The sequence below is a fragment of the Xyrauchen texanus genome, chromosome 35 (assembly GCF_025860055.1).
Source record: "Xyrauchen texanus isolate HMW12.3.18 chromosome 35, RBS_HiC_50CHRs, whole genome shotgun sequence".
In the NCBI taxonomy this organism is placed as follows: Eukaryota; Metazoa; Chordata; class Actinopteri; order Cypriniformes; family Catostomidae; genus Xyrauchen; species Xyrauchen texanus.
Window position 1 is genome coordinate 22861030 of NC_068310.1, and position 22588 is coordinate 22883617.

At 36.5% G+C, this 22588-nt stretch overlaps 1 protein-coding gene across 1 annotated transcript in view; it reads right to left on the reverse strand.

The window, feature by feature from the left end:
- Positions 1-22588, reverse strand: part of syt6a (synaptotagmin VIa) — a 72472-nt gene that overhangs the window by 3712 nt on the left and 46172 nt on the right. Inside the window, exons 2-6 of the mRNA XM_052106175.1 lie at positions 19979-20363; positions 15956-16514; positions 5670-5790; positions 3796-3967; positions 159-309 (exon numbers count right to left, since the gene is read on the reverse strand). Coding sequence (XP_051962135.1) covers positions 159-309; positions 3796-3967; positions 5670-5790; positions 15956-16514; positions 19979-20157 — 1182 coding nt within the window. The 5' untranslated portion in view covers positions 20158-20363. The remainder of the gene's footprint in view (positions 1-158; positions 310-3795; positions 3968-5669; positions 5791-15955; positions 16515-19978; positions 20364-22588) is intronic.

Consider the following 22588-nt stretch of genomic DNA (forward strand, 5'->3'; position numbering starts at 1 on the left):
CATTTGCGTTTGAAACAGTTCCTAGATTTATATAAACACTGAATCTCAAGGTTTTTTAATCTGCCCCCCAATTTTCTGCTGAATATTTTCACTTTTTATGTTCAGTATTCACATTTGTGTTTTTATTATATTTGTATTATATTCAGGGGGTGACTTACCTCTTTTTCTGATTTCTTGGTTTCCACCAGGGGATGCCAGTGTGCAATTGGCTTACGGGGGTAGGCGAGCGTCTCATTCCAGTGGTCCCTACCTAAACCTTCAGCACCACAACCTAAACGACACACACCAATTATCTCATTATGGCCCACCCTGCAAGGAAGAGAAAAAACACATTTTATTATGGTTTTGAAATAAGGTATAATTGTAACCTGAGTGACCCAAATAAGTACATCCCCACTGACAATGAATAATGTTGCATAACCAAGTTTGCATGATCAAAATGACCCAAGCAGAACCCAACTAAACAGCTATTATACTAAAGCAAGTTGTCAAGTGCCCATTTTGAAGTAGGCACTGAGAAAGAGACCACAGACAACAAAATACACTTTTCAAACATGACTGTTGTTCAGCATTCAAACACTTTTTGTTTTCCAGAAAATTACATGTATTTGCCTGTCAGTACAACCATACTGCTCTTTTGCACATAACGTTTCCTCACAAAGTATTTGGACACTTTAGGCACTTCAAAATTTATGAATTTAATTGCATTAGACAATAAAATATCAAACATAAGGCATCTGTAAACAAATTATGCAAGAGCTTTACTTAGGATTTCTGAGACTTTTCTGCAATTACTTTTAACCAACTGGTCACAAAGTAATTTTTAATGGATGTATTAAAGGAATAGTTCACCCCCCAAAAAAACTCTTATGTTGTATGAAAATATGTATGACTTTCTTTCATCTGCTGAACTCAAATTAAGATTTTTAAAATAATTTCTCAACTCTTCTGGTCTATAAAATGCAAATGAATGGGTGCCAAACTTTTGAAGCTCCAAAAATCACATATGTCAGCATTAAAGTAATCAATAAGACGCCAGTAGTTAAATCCATATCTTCAGAAGTGATATGATAGGTGTGGATGAGAAACAGATCAATATTTAAATCCACTTTAACTTTCACATTCTTCTTCTTGTGTTTTTGATTATTTACATTATTCATGCATATCGCAGAACTTAAATATTGATCTGTTTCTCAGCCTAATCTATCATATTACTTCTGCATATATGGATTAAAAAACCTCAAAAAGTAGAAGGGATTACTTTTATGATGGCTAAATGTAATTTTTGGAGCTTAAAAATGTTGACACCCATTCACTTGCATTGTATAGACCATCAGTGCTGAAATATTGTTCTAAAAATCCTTATTTGTGTTCTGCAGAAGAGAGAAAGTCATACACATCTGGGGTGGCATGAGGGTGATTAAATGATGAGAGAATTTTCATTTTTGGGTGAACTATCCATTTATGTCAATTTCCCTTATGTCCACACAGGCGTCCCAGCAGAGTAACCACAGGTGTACAGTAGTTTATCACATGTTCCGCTAAGTTTGAAAAACAAATATAGTCCTTGTCCTAATTTTGAACAATGTATCTTTTTTTTATTTATTTTTTTACTTGAAACCTAGCATAATTCTTTTGTAAAATACTTGAAAAAATTGTGTGCTTGTTAGTGTGTGTTTTTGCTAAATTTCCTTATAAATAAATGCCTTTTGCTTTGATATTTCATTTTTTACAATAAAAACATTTTCATATATTTTTTGTGTGGCTTAAGTGTCAAAACACTTTTTGGAGCCACTGTATTTCACCCAGTAATGGGGATTTACAAGAAAGACAATATGACCCCAAAACATCCTTTTTCGGTTTGTTTGCATGTTATACTGGATGACATACTGCTGTTTTTTTTAATTCAGATATGTGGATGTTTGTTTGTGATTTAGAGAGAAGCGTTTAAGTGCTGCAGAGGAAATACATCAGGATACATTTACCTCAGTGGCACTGAACTTTATGTGAGTCCTTTATGTTAATCCACTAAATGAAATTGTGAAATATCACTTCCCACCATGTCATCTAACGGTGTGTTTGTTCTTGTCTTGGAAATCCTCTATACCCCAGACCAAATCACAAACACACTACTTGAGAGTTGAAAATGTGGTGTAAAATATAAGCACCTGTTTTTTCTCTCTGTCCTTGCCTGTAGAGAGGTGAGCATTGTATGCTCTGACACCTGACCTTTTCATTCTCCTACATAAGCAATGTACCATTTGATAATTCAGACAGTTGCTCATGCTATTCTAATATATGTGTACAGATTGTACAACTGGTGGGTCACGGCCCAAAAATGGTCTCTGGTCTGCTCTAATACGGTTTCAAACAGAAGGGGAAAAAACCCAACTAAATTTAAATGAAATTATTCAAAATGTAAACCCCTAGGCAAAAGAAAATATGACCCAGACTATACAGTTTCACATTTTATAAAAATAAGGCAGATGCTATTTGCAGCCTAGTGAAAATAATGGTTTATGAAATTTACACCCCAGTGTAAATAGTGGCAGATATTATTTGCACCACATCCCTGGTGCAAACAATGTTATACTAATTGCACCCATATTTAAATACTAACCTACATTATATGGGCATCACTGCAGTGTGTTGATTGTGTTTATTTAGAGTCCTACAGACACAATACATTAACCCCTACCCCTAAACCTAACCTTAAACTTACCTCAGAAAAAGAACCTTTATATTACTACAGTAACCATCATGGTATTGTATTGTAAATTTACAGTAACTTTTTTGTGGTAAAATAATTTCATTATTTTAATAGCAATCATTAATAGCTGGTATGTGGAGGGTGTACTGGCACACTATGGCTGCCGTCGCAACATCAGGTGGACGCTGCACGCTGGTGGTGGTTGAGGATATTCCCCCATACTATGTAAAGCACTTTGAGTGCCAAGAAAAACATTGTATAAATGTAAGAAATTAATTTACCTCCATATTACTGCAGGAACACCATGGTTAATTGCATTGAAACTATGGTTTCTGCCAAAAAACATGGTTTCTACAATACTACTATAGTAATACAGTGATACAGTCTAAACAAGCAATTTTTATATATTATTTTAAGTAGTATTAAAGGAAATATTAAGAGTGCAAATAGGAAATCGGATGAGAAAAAAGAGTGGACAAAAGTTGGAATCGAACCGTAGTCACTAGGACATCACTACATAATCACATCGTCTTTACACTGCATGCACAGCAGCAACAACTATTGTCTAGTTTGCATTCCTGTGCTTTCACCAGACTATTGGGGAGCAAATAGCTGCACTGTGTGGCAGATGCTATTTACACCAGTGTGCAAATAAACACCCCATAAAAGTAAACAAAAAAGAGTGTGTTGTGTTGACCATATAGTCTTTTGTGCAGTAAATGATCAATTATGACTGCCTAGTCATGAACAAACCAAACACTCAGTCTATATGTTTATAATTTTACATTGTTGTGCCATATGCTCTTTATGGTAATATTCATAAATTGCTATGTTTTATTTTAGGGTCATTTTTGAATAAAACAATTTTGCATTTTTTTGTCTAGTATAAATCTGTTTCCTGAAGCAAAACCAGTTGAAAGCCACTTAGTTAATGTATCATGTTTCACAGTCATGGAAAACCTTATGCCTTATGCTGTTTACACTGAGGTTTATGCATTAAATGAGTTATACACGTTTAAATGTCAGAAGCATTCAAATTGTTGCATTTAATGTAAAAATTTGTGAAAACTGTTTGTGTTACATACAGGTCATAGTCCATGACAGAGATGTGCAAGCTGACTTGGTCCATGCTCTCAGGAGGGATGTCAAAGATAATGGCCTCATTATAGGTGGGATTCAAGGTGTTTTTCTTTGTTGTAGTCTTCTTCTTTTTCAAACGTCTCCCATCACAAATGAGAGATACTTTCACATAGGGATCTGCTCAGAGAAAACACTGCCATCATTTATATATAGATTGTAACACTGACACATGGTCAAATCTGAATATTAAGTATTATCATTCCTTTTTCTCCAAAAAAATAACCTACACAACTATGCATTGATTATGGTAAATATTCCAGATACTTGGTGCATGAGAACCTTTGTCAGCCATGCTGAATTGATGTTGTCATAAATATGAAACACAATCACATATAAAAGGGACAGTCATATAGAGTTATTGAGAAGGATCAAAATGAATCACTCATGGCAATTTCGATTTAACATCACACCATGAAAGGTTAAAAAGATCTGTCCAGTGTATTGACATGTACCAGAGGGTAAATATCACATTTGCAGTCTAAACATGTATTTTATCTTTAAACTTATTTCAGTAATACTTTCTTAAACTAATTAATCCTTTAACAATAGCTTTATGATGTGACAATCATATGAGGAGATTAGAAATGAATGTTGAGTATCTTCATTGGGCCACCTTAATATTCAGTGAATGGATGGCCGTTGCAATTTAGTGCTAAAATGAAATGACTTGAGTGCTGATTCTGACAAGAGGGCTGCATACTGATTTCCTTACTTCTTCAGCATCGCATGATTTGTCTAATCTATTATGCCTGTGTATTAGTAAGCCATAAACTATTCCAGCTCGGGCAGAACAAATCAGATGAAAAGAACAGTTTTCTGACACCAAATTTGCTTGGAGCACTTCTTAATAGATATGATCCAGCGCATACAAATTCAGTTTCACTGCAATGGAATAAGTTTACTTCGTCTGGTTTGGGAAATATAATTAAAAGACAAAACCATGACAGTGTTAGATATTAATGTTATTGGAGCTTAAAATTGCTCACTTAATCAAATTCAGAATGCTGCTTCATTTTAAATCTTTCACTGACTATTTGTTTTATGAACAATTCAAATGGAACCAATACCAAGAAATGTGTAATATGAAACATTGATTTAAATATGTAGGAAATGTGTTAACAATATACAGTGGGGTCCAAAAGTCTGAAAACACTAGTGAGTTATAACAAATATTTTAAGTGAAAATTGTAATTAAAAAATGAACATGAATATTATAGTTTATAAGTATTTGGTTTAATGACAGCATGCACTCGAGCTGGCATGGAATCCACAAGTTTGTGCAAAACCTGATAATCCATGTTATATGTATGCTTTATTGGAAACCAGGAAATCTGACCTTCAGTACAACCTTATGGAGTTAACATAGAAAGCAGATTGATTGTTTCACTCCCCATTCACTTTCATTATATGGAAACCAAATGAGGCTAACATTGTGCCAAATGTCTCCAAAAGAATGTAAGTCAGTTGAGTTTGTAATAACATGAGGGTGAGTAAATGACAACATAATTTTCATTTTTGGGTGACAGAGAAATAGTGCAAAACCTTAAATATTTATTCTTCAATTTACAGTATAATGTTTATTTGTTGGACATTTTTCTAATATCTTAAACAAGTTTCAAAAAGGATTTTAATCCTATTTTTTCTTTTTCTTTTCTTTTTTTCAGTGTGGTCTCTCAGACTTTTTGACCCAATCATATGAGAAAACCAGCCTGATCTCATGAAATGTTTTCAAGGAAATGGAGAAATGCCTTAAAATGTTACTAATCTCTTGTATATGGATGCTTAAAGGCAGCTGTGTTGTGAGTGCTAGAAACACTACCTGAGTATCCTGTTATGTCCATTGCCTTAAGGTTCCTGCACTTGATGACTGTGAGTGTTAATCTCCCTGCTGTAGGCAGATAGCAGAGTGAGAACATGATCTCTCCCAGGTCCACACTGTCCTGTCAGATAGGTATACATGCACACAAAAACACAGAAATCAATGTAACAACATGATGTATTGGCACTCTCTTCTATACAGGTCACCTTTTCCATTAAAGAGAATCAGTGAGGTAAAAACAGAGTAATTGTGCAGTAATGTACTGTAAAAGCCACATGTACTATTTTTAGAGAAGATGCTGCACCTTCCACTGCTTTGGGCACACATTAAATCCTGAAAAAGCCTTAAAGCTACACTATGTCTGTTTTTTAAATTTTTTGTAGAAATAAACTACATTTCAGTAATGCGCAAGTAAAAATTTGTCTTCCAAACCACGTTTGGCGCCATCTCCAAAAAGGATTTTAAACTATCCCAGAGATTACTTTTTCTTACTTGACAGATATGATATTTTTTTGGATAGATAGTTTGCCAGGTAGCTCTCTAACACTAGCGCAGTAGTTCATTAGATAGTGTTAGCCACTCTAATAGGGCATGTTATTATGGGTTGTGGTACTGCAGTTCTTCGATTAAGGACAGTGTAAAATGTTTGCTTTGTGTTGGTAACAATGCCAGTCTCTTAACCACTTTCTACCAAGGTCTATTTGCCTAAAACATCCTGCTAGCTAAGTTATAATAGTTTCCACCATTTGACCATATCTGATATGACTAGCAATCGTTATGTCTAATGTCAGCATTGCCTAACTTTTGTAACATTATTTCTTTTAATACCACTACATTTTCAATAAAAAAAGACATATTTTTGGATATCCATATTTTTCTTTCTTTCTTTCTTTCTTTCTTTACTTTTTTTAATAACTTTTGTAGGGGAGGGGTCAAGATTTGATGTCGTTAGTGACATTTGCTCTGATAAGGTGATCACCTGTAGCCATGGGTACACCGGTATGCCTAAAACCATCAGATTCATCCCTGGAGAAGAGCAGAGCTGAAGCACAACTCACGTAATATACCTTATTCACGCTAGCGCCATCTTAGATCTTTAATGGGAATGACAACGAGGCTGTGAGGGATAGATAACACAAACGGTATGAAGCTGTATAAAGCTGATTTTCCAAAACTCATGTTGTCTGGAGTTCTTTGTATACTGAATGTTCTTGGACAGATATTTGATCAATGTTTTGTTGGAGGAATGATCCAAAAAAACTTTAAACTGCTGCACAGACCACTGAAGAGACTGTAAGTGTATCCCTCACCGCAACATTGTAATTCCCAATAAAAATCAAAGATGACGCTAGCGTGAATAAGGTCAATTACCAAAACAGTGTTCCTCTTTAAGTAACTTGCAGCTTTATGCTTCATCCACTAGATGTTGTTACATAGTGTAGCTTTAAAGATCCCATGAAATCTAAATTGGATCTTTATGACTTTTTTCATGTCTACAAGCTTTGAAGTCATCTATATGCTAATGTCCTCTTAATCACTGTCAAAATGAACCTTTAGCAGATTTACGCATTCAAACTTTGCACGTGTATTTAAAAAAAAGGTATGTTGCTAATAAGTTGCTAAATAAGGACTACAACTACAGTATCCCAAACACACATCCAGGGCTGGACTGGGAAGAGAAATCGGCCCGGGAATTTACATGGCAACTGGCCCAAAAGTTGAGTGGAGAGGGGGTTTCGCTGTCCTTTTCTGCATATCGCGGCACCGGTTTGTGGTCCATTGTGCATAAAGCGGCAGCTCATTTTAGCTTATCGTGGCCCATTCGGCCATTTTCACGGCCAACCCACCGGCCCGCTCGGTTCTCCCGATGGCAAGTCCGCCCTTGAACGGCCCCAATGTGCATCGGCCCACCTGGAAAATGCCCGGTATGCCAGATTACCAGTCCAGCCCTGCACACAACCCATGTGTGTGTGTGTGTGTGTGTGCCTAAAATAAATTGTAGTCCATAGCACGGAGGAGGGCGGGGCCAGGACCACAATCAGCCTGATGAGGCGAGCGAGGGATAAAGGCGACCATAGATGGCAGTTCGACAGAGAGAGAGAACTATGGCAGCTGCCCTGTATGTGTTTATTTTTGTGTGTTTTTGTTTAAGTTTATAATTAAACTTTATTTATATTGTCAAGCCGGTTCTCGCCTCCTCATTTCCCTTTTAACCCCTTTACATAGTCCTTATCGAGAAACTTGTTAGAAACATACTTAAAAACAACAACAATAATAAAAACATGGTGGATTCAAAAGGTATGACTGTATGTAATTTAAGTTGTAGAACAAACCGTCAAAGTATCATTAAGTAATTTTTACTGCAGAGCTTATTTTATTCATAAATCCAAAACTGACATTATAAAAAAATAGGGAATCCATGGGTCATAAATGCTAATTCTCTTCCGGGTTTTTGGACTACAACCTGAATAACTTTATAATGAATCAGTTCATTCGAACGATCCATTTAAATACGTTTTTTTCACATAAACGATTCACTAATTGTTTTAAGATGCCATGCAGCTAAACGGACTTTGCCACAATTCACAAAATTGGGACAAAATTGTATATTATATGAATGAATGGCACAGGATAAGCGGTTGACGATGGATGGATGGATGGATGAATGAATGGCAGTGAAATGCTGCCATTTATCACTATATTTTGACTCCGTAATATAAAATAAGGTGAATTTTAGTTTTATTCATTTATATTTAGTATAGATTTGTTCAACTTAATGTTTTCACCATATTTTATATCAAGTCTTCAAAAGCTCTGAATGCAGAATGAATTAGCATTATCTGATTTGTTATATATATATATATATATATATATATATATATATATATATATATATATATATATATATATATATGTTATATATATATTTTCAGTATAATTAGCCACTTTTTGTTAATTAAATTGTAATGTGGCTAACTCATTTATTTTTTTATGTTTTTTTGAAGAGTAGCATGACTGTAGTTTAGCTACTTTAAAAGAGAAGCTAATAGCTTGGGAAGACACAGTTTTAAAGGAGCTTCCCCAACACTGGTGCTAATAATTACAAAAAGTGTTATTATTGGGTATAAACTCTTGTTTTTATTCTAGCTTAGGAAGATCTATGTTATGCAACAAATACAGTTTTAATGTTTCAGAGTGTACTAGCCCAACAAAACTCTAACGTAATTTCAATTATTATTGTTCAGCAGGCTAAAACTTCTGTGACTATTGCCTGAGCTATGAGTCACAGACCTTGATCTTTATGATTCATGTTGGCTTACACCACTGAAGTAGTGCCGATCAGCAATTATTTATGTTTGTGTCTGCACTATGGCTGAACATAGAAAGATCCTACGTCAATAAGATGTCAGTGACTTTTCCATGGTTTCATAGATATGGTAAATGGTTGGATTTAATAAGCCTGTGACTCAATATCCATGTCTCAGGGAGTACTCTTTGCAAGGGCGTAGCAGCCGCAGGGGATGTGGGGGACTTCCATGCTCTTTAAAAAGGTGATTTTGTCCCCCGCACTTTTTCAAGATAAACCCATATCGAGTACAAATGGTGGATTTATATACAGTATTCTGTTTTGTTACTTTGAGCTGATTGAGCAACCATCCAGCCATTCACATGTGAGTTTCATGAGCCAAAACATGTCAGTCTAATCAATGTGGCTCCCTTAATTTCTAAGTTGCTTTCAACAATTCTCATTGATTTTTTTTTTAATTTTTTTTTTTTTTCTGCTTTGATGTTGATCTAAATTAATAATCTAGAGATGAGGAACTCACAAATGGGAGTTATTTATCAGCATATTGTTCTTGATTGGCAGCATGTGAAATGCACTGCGGGAAAAAAGTAAGGACAATTCTTCTTTTAAGCACACATTGTAAGTGGTTTATATCAAGTTATTTTAAGTTATGGTTTTTATATTATTTTTGTGAGGTAATAGTTTGATTGGTTGTTTTTGACAATTTAATCAGATTACAAGATCTGTTTTAAATATGTGAAGCTATTTTTAATATCATCTCCTGTTTTTTACCTCTACTTTGGTGTGCAGTTGACAAAATGTATATATTACATTAATATTTATGTCATACTTATGTATTAAAATATAATTTTATATATTAATACTGCACTGTAAATATTGGGTCTGTGTGAGCCACCTCCTGACAGCTGTGACCCCCCCACCCCCCTTTTAAAATGACTGCTACGCCCCTGACTGTTTGGACAGCTATATAGCCACAGTGACAATATAGCTGTTCCGATAATCTTAAGTCGTGTTGCTCTCCTGGACACCACTCCAGCAAACCATTACTTAAACATCAGCAATCCTTAACATTTCAGTCAGGGCTAAGCTATTGTGCATGAGCCATAAATGACTCACAGCTTATACAAACTTGTCTGCTTGGGTCAGGTTTACCTGGATAAAACAAACTTATCCAGTAACGATATCAAGAGAAGAAAAGCAATTCATAGGGACAGCGACAAGTTATCTCATGGTGGTGGAGTTTGCTTCATCCCTTCAGCAGTATTAAGATTAGTGTAAATATTAATCACTTTAAATGAGCTCAGTAAGCCTCTCTTGGATGGACATATCCCACGACTCCAGTACATGTGGCTTAATGTTTCTCAAGCCCTCTAAGGTGATTATTAGTTGGTTGCACTTCAGTATTATCTAGGGGAGGCTAGTGGGTTGATGGATGAGTCAAATGCTAGCATTGACAGTATATAGCTGTAAAATGTGTATGTGTGTGTGGGGGGCGGAGGTACACAGATAAACTTTGGTTCTATTGGTCCTATTCAGCTTGTGTGAAATAAAAATGAAAAATGAAAAAAAAATAAAATAAAAATTCAAATGACCGATAAGGGGAGTGTTTGGGAAACATCATTGAAAAAAATAATTATTTTTGCAATTCCATTAGGTTATGCTGGTGAGCCAGAAATTATATACTGTCACTATTAAGTTACTGAGTTTAAATATCCTCCTCTGCCAGGTTCTCCTTACAATGACCACCTGACGTGTCTTCTGGAACATGTTTACTGTCTTCTGGCATCAACAATTTTGATAGTTCTGAGAACATGTGCCCTACGTTCCAAATATAAATGACCTGCCAAGTTCAATAAAATGTGTGCTATTGTTCAAGGTGCAGCCGGCTTCCTGCCACAAAAGCAATAAGCACAGGTTTATTGAATTGCTCCTCTGAGGATAGTTTTAAATCTAGAAATGAGAGAGAAATAAGACCACTGAAGGCCAGTTGGAGTTGATTTTGTCTGCCATTTTAAGGGTTCAAGTAACCTCAGATGACCTTAGCTTTGGAGCTTAACTTCAGCATTTAATATGTCCACCTTTAAGCATGCTGTGATTGAACTGCTGTGATTGGCAGCACCCATTATTAGTGGCCATTATGGAAAAATAGGCAATTACTTTGTCCAAACACACAACCAGCATGTGTCAATCAGTTTCACCTGTCAATTACCACCTTATCTGTGTGATAATGAGGGAAGATCCCTGGATGCTCATTCATTTGGCTTTCTTGCCTTTTGCTATTTAGCAGGTGAAGAAGAGTGCGGAATGCTGTGAGTACATTTGAGCAGACCATGTCAATGACAAAACAAGCTAATTTACATTTTGTAGCATGCATTGATGAATCTAATGGGCTTATTTTTTTGTAATATAGTTAAAATAATAGGACACCTTAAAAAGGAACATCCTGACATTATTTATTCACCCACATGTCGTTCCAAACCTGAATGCGGTTATTTCCGCTTTTCTACTGTTTCATCTGCATGTAATTTACCTGTTGCTGCTGGCACCTAGCTATAGTCTGTGTTTGTGGCCTGCTAGTTTTTTAGCATCGCTTATATATCTGTTTTCAGCCTTTAATCCTTAACATCTGCCATTTTTAAGCACGCATCGGGTTTTCCCTCGTATTATTATCTTATCGTGATTTAACTGTGCGCATATTCCACCTACATCCACGTTCTATTTTTATTGCGATTAAACTGCGTGCATTTTGTTCAGTGCGCACCCGTTTTTTCTCCTCTGCGGTACACAGATAATAGCATCGATCTCAAAGCACCACTTATCAAGAACAACCAATTACATCAAACAATTGCGTGAGGGATTTACAACAATCTCAACCCCTCACCGCTCGGGAACAACCAACAACAAACAATTTGCAGTAAGTCATGGCATCCGCTCATGTTATTTATTCCTGCATTGCATGTCACATGTTTACAATAGCCTCCTCCGTCAGCAGTGAGGGATTTACATGTGATAAATATAAAGAATTAGTCAGGCTGATGGAGAAGGTTCATGAGTTAGAGACTTGCATCCGAACGCTAGTGGAGGTCAGTGAGAAAGAGAAGCCGGTAGATACTGTTTCGGATGCGATTAGTACAGAGAGCAACATACATACTTTGGTTCCGGCCGTAGAGCCCCTGCAGCAGGGCATTTGGGTGACATACTCACTCAGCAAAGAGACACCACTCTCCCGTTCCTGTTAGGGTTTCCAATCAATTCTCCCCACTCAGTGATACACTGAGAATCATGTTGAAAGAGCCCTTGTTATTGGCGATTCTATTGTAAGGAACGTGGAAATAGAGACTCCAGCCACTGTTAATTGCATTTTGGGGGCAAGAGCGTCTGATATCAAATCAAATTTACAAGTGCTGGCTAATGCTAAATATAGATTTCTAAAATTGTTATCCATGTCGGCACTAACGATGTCTGGTTTCACCAGTCGAAGATCACTAAAGATAATGTTAAAGAGGTGTGCAAATTTGCAAAAACGATGTCGATGCTCGTTGTGGTGACGAGGTTTATAGTAGATTAGTGTCACTGAATGGCTGGATGTCTAAGTGGTGTCTGAAGAATAAAATAGGATTTATAGACAATTGGAAGAGTTTGTGGGGTAGACCTGACCTGCTAAAGAGAGACGGACTCCATCCCTCCAGGGGAGGAGGTGTTGCTACAATTTACAGTTAAGTTTTTGGTGTTACTCAGAGGACAGGAAATAAATGTAAGTATTTTTAACTAATAATGCTTAATGCGACACTGTCAGATATAAATAAAAAAATCTCTGTCGTCTTTTGTCCTTGCTACAATGTATAGATCACCCGGGCCTTATTCTGATTTCCTTGGTGAATTATCAAATTTTTTATCAGATCTTGTAGTTACTGTAGATAGAGTTTTAATTGTTGGTGACTTCAACATTCACATAGATAATGAAAATGATACATTTGGACTAGCATTTATCGATATTCTCAACTCTCTTGGAGTCAGACAAAATGTAACAGGACCAACTCATCGCCATAAACATGCGCTAGATTTAATTCTGTCATATGGAGATGATGTTGATAATATAGAAATTCTGCAGCAGAGCGATGACATCTGTCCAGCAAGATCAATGAATAAACATCAATTGGTTCAAAATGCAGCAGCCAGAGTGCTAACGAGAACCAAGAAATATGATCATATTAGCCCCATTTTATCATCGTTACATTGGCTACCTGTTAAATTCCATATTAATTTTAAAATTATGTTAACTACGTACAAAGCTTTGAATGGTCTAGCTCCGCAGTACTTAAGTGACCTTCTACCACGCTATGTTCCATCACGTTCATTACGATCGCAAAATTCTGGCCTGTTAATAGTTCCTAGAATATCAAAATCCACAAAAAGGAGGTAGATCCTTTTCATATTTGGCTCCTAAACTCCCTAACAATGTTCGAAATGCAGACACACTCCCTCAGTTTAAGTCTAGACTAAAGACTCATCTATTTAGCCAGGCATACACCTAATTTATCCTCCAACCCACAATTAGGCTGCTTTAGTTGGGTCTGCTGGAACCAGAAACCAGAAACATTGAATATAACTCTGCAATAAATTGAATGGCATCTTTGCTTATATTATTTTATTTGTTTCCCTGTCTCAACCTCGGGACTTCTATCCTGAGGTCACCAGAACCGGCTGGATCCAGCACATTTCCTGCTTTGCGTTGGACTCCACTGCTACGTGTCGCTGAATAATGATGAATAAATGCAGCTGGTGCCAGCCAAACATCACTTCAGTCTATTATGATGGACTTCAGAGGATGAACTGATGACAACTCCAACCATAAGACATGGGATTCTTCATATGCCATTGTCTGAACCTTGGATTTAGGATGGACCACACCGAACCTCACCGAAATTACTGGCCCAACATATTCTCACACCCCAACTCGTAACATACGGACGCTAGGGCAGGACCCCTTGGCGTCGCTTATTAACGCGCCGGGTGTACCTTTGGCGTCATTTTACGACGTGTTCGGTTTTGAAACATAAAAAACCAGTTGGAGGGCCATTGTAGTGTATTCCTTTTGATTTTTATTGATTGCTGTCTCGACTCTTGACCCATTCGCGGCGTGAGCTTACCCGAGACGTGACATTTCAACGCTACACGCTCCGGTTCGGAGATATGTAGAACGGCGTCATTTTACAGCGTGTCCGGTGTTTTAAACATAAAAAAACAGTTGGAGGGCCATTGCAGCCTATTCCTTTTGATTGTTATTTATCACGGTCTCGACTCTCCACCCGTTCGCGGCGTGAGCTTACCCAAGACATGACATTTCAACGCTACACGCTCCGGTTCGCGGAGATACATAGAAGTCTATGGGACTGCCCTGCGCCTCGAAAAATTACGCCAAAGGTATACCCGGCGCGTCATTATGTGACGAAACTGCCCGAAGTGTCCGTATGTGTCGAGTCGGGGTGAGAATGTGTTGACTGGCCAGGTTGAACTGCGTTTCACATCCCTGATCTCTGCCTGCATCACCTCTGTCTATTGATGGACTACGATCTTGAAATGGAATGCATAGACTAACAATTGCCAACAAAAGCATTCATCAGCCAATTAACAAGGACAATTGCACCTATGTGAACTTCTGCAGTTAATCCAGGATGGACTTCAAAGACATTGGTCATTAATCTTACAGTTCAAACAAAATGTATGTTCAAACACTGACCCTTAACACTTACTTAATTTAATAATTTTAAACCATGACTTTAACTATACATAATAATATTTACATTATATTCATGATGTTAGCCAGAGGGGAACTGGCCCCCACAGCGAGTCTGGTTTCTCCCAAGGCTATTTTTCTCCATTAATCAACAACTTATGGAGTTTTGTGTTCCTTGCCACAGTTGCTTTCAGCTTGCTCAATAACTGGGGTTAATAACTGGGGTTATTAATACAATTAATATTTAATTACTTATTTTTAAACATGATAAACAATCATATTTTATCTAATTACACAATGATGATTCATCGACATTATAGACATTACAGTTTTATCGTCTGTTAATGCTGATCTTCTGTAAAGCTGCTTTGAAACGATGTGTGTTGTGAAAGGTGATATACAAATAAAATTGACTTGACTTGACTATTTCTTTCAGAGGAACAAATCAGAAGAGTTTTTATGCAGCTCTTTCCATGCAATGACAGTTCAAAATAACCAGAAGAAAAAAATTTGCCATTTTTGTCATCCATCGTCTGGATACAAAAAAGGACTGTGAGCTTAGGTGGAGGGTAAAATTATCAGTAAATAATTACTTTTGGCCTGTTCCTTAAACAACTGTATGGGTCAAATTATATTATGGTTTCTGAAAACTTGGAATATAGCATGTGCGAATATTGTGTTTCTGTGCTTTTTGGAGCTTGACAGACAAGGTCACTGTGAATTGTTGTCTTATGGATAGAGCTGTGGAAATATTCAAACATTCTTATTTGTTGTTAATGGGAAAAGAATAACAGTATTTAAGTTTGGAACAACATGAGGGTGAGTAAATTATGGCAGAATTTGACCAAAATTTAACATTTTGGGATAACCTTTTCAATCAGAGTCAATGGAGTTGCTTATCTGCACAAAACACAAACAGTCTGACCAGAGCAGTATCAAGAGCACATGCTGAGGTTTTCAATAAGATCCATTGCTCTCTTTCAAACCACTGTTAAATGATTTACTGATGACCAATATATATCAGCCTTGAAGCACCAGGCAAGATAGTTTTACATTATGTTATGTTATAGTATATTGATTTTAACATCTCTGCTGAGCTTCCTCATTATACACCTTTATAGGTATATATATTTTTAATGGAGAGGTTTATACCTCTCCATTAAAAATCCACATAAAAACCAGCCAATTTGAAGTGTACCATCACAGTACAGTCAGGCCAATACAATGCCAGGGATTTCTTACAGAGGTAGCATATTGAATGTCTTTCCAGATGGACGTCTCCCTTGAGAGATCAGACACTTCAAACAGATTGTCCAATGTGACCTCCCCAATTACATCGTGCCTTGAGAACCGGTCAAAGTCAAAAACGCTGAGATGGAGTTTCCTGACAGGCAGCTCATCATAGGGTACAGGAAACTGGAAGGACTCATCAAATGTTGGGTTGAGCGTTTTGCGATGGACTCGTGTCTGAAACTTCTGCTTGCGATCTGGTAGCAGGTAGATCTTGACATAAGGGTCAGAACTGCCACAAAGATCCTTAGCTGGTAGATCAAAGGCCTTGAGTATCTTGACGAGTAAAATCTCATTCTCATAATCATAGCATAGAGAAAAATTTATCTTCCCACAGTTTTTGGCACTTTGACTATTGCCTGAATCTTCGTTCTCTGTCGTCGTCTGCTTGTAGAGTTCAGGTTTGATGCGGCCGATGCTGGTTGGCTGCTCATCCACATCATAGTCATTCCCCAGGTCCAGACTGCCTACCTGCATCTGACGGTTCAGGTGACGTTTGAAGGAGCTATGCCTGGAAAAATAATATAAAGGAGAGAAATGGAGAGACAGAGTAAAAATAAGTGAGTTTAGGCGAAATACTGTTTGGAGAAAGTTGGATTATTGTTAAATGATGACAGTTAGAAGCTATGCAACTTAGGCAGATGCCAATAATGACAAGTTGTGAGACGATTTATTCATCATCATATTTGTTAATGGTAATGTTCATGGTAATGTTATTACATTACAATGGTTGATTTAAAAGAGATTAAATATAAAAATTCTGTCATCATTAATTTACCCTCAAGCTGTTCCAAACCTGAGGAACACAGCAAGATGTTAAGCAGATTCACAACCTCATATAACATGCACTGTCTTTGTGTCATGATTTCTACACAATTAATGGTTTGGAACAATATGAGGTTGAGAAAATTATGACAGAATTTTTATTTCTTGGTGAATTATCCCTTTAAAGATATTTGTTTTCTTTTGTACAATAAAAAACTTTGGTACTATGATGAGTCACAATTTTAATGTCCAATCTGAGTCATGAAGCTGATACCTGCATGTTTGAAAGCCTGAACTACAACCCAATGAAATATATATGAATGCTATAAGACTAGAATCCTATTGACTGAATTTACAATGGCTCATAACTCTAGACCAGGGTTTCCCAAACGGCGTTTGTGAAAGAGTATGGAGATACCGTATGAAAATATTTCCGTCATTTACAGATTTTTAAAAACATGGATAATTCAAAATGTTTTTGGTCATTTGACAAATAAAAAAAAATAAAAAAGAAAGAACACAACTTAAAACAAGCACTTCAATGTTCCTTTTAGCCAACCTTGCATCAGTGCCATTATCTCACCGTCGATTGCAGGAGAGCGCACACACTTGTGCGTGCAGGAAGAGAGGAAGAGAGAGAGAGTGAGAGAGATAGAGAGAGAGCTCTCATGCAACTGACTGATGGTGAGAAAATGCCACTGTTAATGCAAAAGTAAGTTAAGCTCTACTCTCTATTAAACAGTATAACGTAACATAATTACTTTCATGATCAGCAACACAATCATGTTTATAAAGTAACCTTCATTAACCTGACATTGTTTTCCCTGTAGTCCTGAAAAGCACAAGATGAAAGCTGTACCTCCTTGGCATGTAACATTAACCGTTTGTGTGTTCTATTCACTGCCGAACCGACCAGTTGACGGATTCTTCTGATGGGTCTTAAAGGTGTCATATATGTGCCACCTACTATTTTGTTGCACGGCTGACAAAACTTTAAATATAGGCTAATGTATAATTTTCTTAAAAATATAAGTATAATGTTTAATTTCTTAAGAATATTTTTAGAAGTAAGGGGGACATGACCCCCACACTTTTTTTTTGCTGTAGTAAATTGTACTACTGCGATACTGTCTATGATTGGGATAGAAATGCCAATGGTAAAAAAAAAATAATAATTTTTTTTATAAAAATTAATAAAGTAAAGAACAATAGATAATAGTACATGTTCATTATATAACAATAATAAGAAAAATAAACATGTAAAATGAATTATAATTTGAAAGGTTAACATTACTTTAAATATCAGGGGTTACTTCAAGTAATTCAATTAGGTCAAAGGGGTTCTTATTGGGCAAAAGATTCATGACAATTAATTTTGAGTGAACAAGTACTGTGCCTTAATTAAGTGTCCTGGAACTATTTCCAATTAATCAAGTATGCATGAGCAACACATTTCTGGAGTCCAGGTTCTACATTTTTGCATCGTCAGCAATAAACTTTTCAAATTTCCAAACTTGCAAATGTTGTTTTGTCAGAAGATTACACTTCACCTGCCCTGTAATATCCATGAGACATTCTTCTGTTATGAGCTACTTGTGATTGATGGTGCCTTTAGAGGCCTTTCTTACTGAAAGTATTTTGTCACTTCCAGCTTGCAAATAGAGGGAAGTACTAGATCTAGTTATATGCAGGTATGGTGGTCTGACTTAAAATGAGTTCTGACTTTGTGTGTTTGTGTCAGAGATGGTTACGAGTCTTTTATCTGAAGTCTGAGTCATATATATTTATATATACTCAAAAATTATAAGTTATTATAATTTTATGATCTTTGAAATATATGGGATACTAATAAGATTCTACCTAAACTTATTTATTTTATTTAATTTTATGATTTCACTGACTTAACTTATCTTGTACTGTCTTTCTCAAGGTCACTTGTCTCACTGTCTTTTTCAACAAGGCTCAGAACACGCACACAAGCAATGCAATATGACATATCATATGCAATGCGATGTAATGCAATATCATCAGGGTCCAATCGATCATGACACACGGGGAAATGTGACGCAGATGTCATAAAACCATACAATTTAGGTTAAAAGACTTGAGTAGTTTTTGAAATATTCCCCACTCCTTTGTGTTGAGTCAAGTCTGAAGTCATTTTAGGTCGAGTCTGGAATCGAATCTGAAGTCTATAAAAATGTGACTCAAGTGCAACTTGAGTTGGAGTCTATAACTGTAGTCCCCATTTCTGGATTGTGTGGTTTCATTCAGAGATGTTTGGCTCAGAGTCTGCATTGCCTTCAGGTGTATACATGTCAGTGTTTGAATGAAATGTGTAAATGTGTTTATGTGTGACTATATATGACTGCAGGAACAGGAGTCTGTTCCATTACGCATATTTATAAGATACATGTTTGAGGGTGTTTCTTCAACTGTGGTCACTTTTAAACAACAGGTTGATAAATAAATAATAATAAAAAACACATTTAAACTTAAACTGTAAGTTTTCAATCAATCATCAAATATGAATTGCTACATTCCATTTAAAAAACTGTGAAAATCTAAAGGAAGCCTTATTAACCATTTCAATATTCATGGTGTGAAAATAATTGACATAATTCTTTACACAAATTACAACAACAATTTTGCCATTAATCAAAAGTTAGTGTACTTGGTTATCAAGGAGCCAAAAGTGTCAGTGAAAAGCACATTTTAAATGAAATATGATATGTGATCTATGAAGAAAAAGTAAAAGAAAATCCAGTAAAAAAATCACTTTAATTTTAATTCTTAATTGAACTAAATAATTTTGTCAAAATATGCAAAAAGTGTCAAAATCTTATTTAACTGTGTATTTAGAAACATAAAAAGCTTGCCATGAAATTACCCTTTGCAAGACAAAGCAGTCTGCCATGTTATTCCAAAAAATTTTAAATGAAATTTCCATTACCATCATTTCACCACAGAACGCTATTAAACACAATCCATAATTTCAGATGTGGTGGAAATGACATTGTGGTGAAAATGTTTGTGATGTTTCAGAAAAATGAAAAAAAATTTATAAAGTGAGAGTCTGAAAAGTGTGTCTTAAGATGTGCACTTCTTTTCTAAAAGTTCACATGGCCAAAAGTGCCCATAGTTGAGGAAACATCCTTAAATATGTGTGAGAATGTGTGTGTGTTCCTGCATGCATTTTGGATCTGTTACCTGGTGGATGATGCTGGTTCGGTGGTCTGTCTCTGCATGCGCTGCGTACGGCGCAAAAAGTGCTCCCTCATTGAGAGCTGTACCTCAGCAGGGATGTCAGGAGATGAGCGGCTTATTTTAACAGCTGCCTCCAGAAAGCCCATCGACGCCATGGGATACTTTTCCTTCTCAGTCGCCATAGCGACCTCAGATGGCTGAGGACTCGGCAGGAGAGATGGTAACTGAAGTGAGAGGTAGTCGTCTGGGGCGAGGGCCGCAGAACTGGATGAGAGGGCTTTGTTCCTCCAAGGAACCCAGCACAGCTTCCAGGAGACCAGTGCAGCAAGTAACAGCAGTGCCAATCCACACGCTATTATCACACCGATAGGGAGGCCAGCAGTGATGTCTAAAGCCAGGCGGAAGTTATGGGCCACAATATGGACAAACAGATGGTCAAAACAGTGAGACAAGCAGAAAGTGAAATTAGTCCAAGAGGGGTCAAATGAGTAATGACATTTATTTATATCACATAGAAATATAAATATGGGGTGGAATTCACAAAGTATTGATTTTTGCCTATAAATTTGCGCTGTTTATTTGTACATGCTATCTGCTCTGCTTTAGCACAAACATTTTGCAAACACCATGGAGTAATGGCTCAAACACCCAAGTACTGTACGCATTTTGCATGGTGCAATTTCCGATCTTGTGGGTCGGTTCTGAATGCTTTGTTATGGAGGATGCAACAGACTACCTTGATCTGGCATACTTGAATGGGACTGAATGGCATCACTCCACCACTGTGATGCAGGCTAGAGGTTGACCGATAGTGGACTTTGCTGGTACCGATAACTAAGAAGCTGTAAGAAAGCCAAAAACCGATGGAAAAGCAGAATTTTTTTCTTATTAAATCCCAGATTGGGCAATTTAAATCCCAATTACCAGAAAGAAGAATAAATAAATTGGTGCAAAATACAGGAATTTTACCTATGCATAAATGCTAAATTGGTCAACCTCTAAAGCAGGCACCTGAATCTGCACTTTAAAATGCAGCACTCATCTATATCGCATACCTAAATATATGCCCAGTAATAATACACTTCTCTATTATTTGATCATCGTTTTATGAATTACTGCTGTCATGATCAAAAGAAACTGTACAAAATGTACAAAAACATCACTTTTTACTGTCTGCTTTTCATTGGTGGTAAAAGCATGACGTAAATTGTGCAGAAAATAGAGTTTTAAATGAGACACAATCTCAAAAGCTAAAATTCAAAAGTGGGACTGAAATTAAAATATGACAGCACTAGTTGAGTGAATTTAGCTCCAGATTAAGTTGGACAGAGTTTGGTTAGTGAATAAGATGCGTGTTTTGTGCTGAAATATTGCATACAAAAGAGGCGCAACAGTTTAGTGAATTCGCCCTCATGGGGTTCATTTACTGTAACGCTTTGTGAATCAGAGAATGTGAATCAGAGACCCACATAGTGTTCTCACAATTCACACAGAACAGAAACCATCCAATGTAATTATAGTTATCGCAAATACTGCAAACTACAAGCTTATAATCTGTTTTCAAAGGAACAATGCTAGCAGAAGACGTTTCTGCAATATTAAATGCTCTCACTGAGAAGTGTTCCACCCATGAATGTCTCTTATGCATGTAGGCGGAAAGGGGGCTCAAACTCATTTCATCACGATTACAGAGAATTTGCTTGGAACAGAACAAATAGACTGGAGATGCTCCCAGACTGCTGACAACTACAGTGTAAACATTAATTTAAAATAAAAGGGTGGGGGGAAGAGAGATCTGTCATTTTGTGTGGGAGCACTATAGAAATATAGGTTCTATAGGTTTTATCACAGTAATATTGAGACAATGCAGGAATTAATTTTAATTGATCTGAAATGTGTTTGCACAGTGAGAAATACTGATTATGTTTTTTCCCTAACATTTGTGAGAATGTTTTCCCCCTACTGCTTTGACTGGTTTGATTTATTTGAGATCATGCATGCTGATATCTCCCAGGGCTTCCTGAGGAATGCAGAATGTGTCCTTGCTCAAATGGAATATAAATCTCTTCTGACAGTTCAAAGAGCTCGGGGATAGATCTAATTTAGAGTCTTTTAGAACTTTTGTTCTTCATTCAGTTCCACGTTCCTCTGCAACTCATTTGTTATTACTTGACCACTGTAAGCACAGTAAAGAAGTTACTCAAGATGGAACACAAGGTCAGATTCCAGAATATGGAATTTCCTATGTTTTCAATGTAATATAATCTGCTTGATGAAGTCATTCAAATCCAGCAATGACATTTAAAAGCAAGGTTTTGTGTAAGGCATTTTGTTTTAGTTTATAGTGGTTTTATTGTGTTCCTGAAGCTCAAGGTATAGCATGGCGCTATAGTAGCAATGCCAAGATCATGGGTTTCATTCCCAGGGTACATAATGTAAGTACTGATACACTTTTATGCTCTTGGATAAAAGCTATTGTATTTTTATCCAAAAGTGATGGATAGTTTTAAATAGCTTAAAAAACATATTAAACAATGTTTTATTGAAAATGTAAAAATGCAGAAAGTTTTTTGTGAGGGTTAGGTTTAGGTGTTGTATAAGGTTTAGGGGATA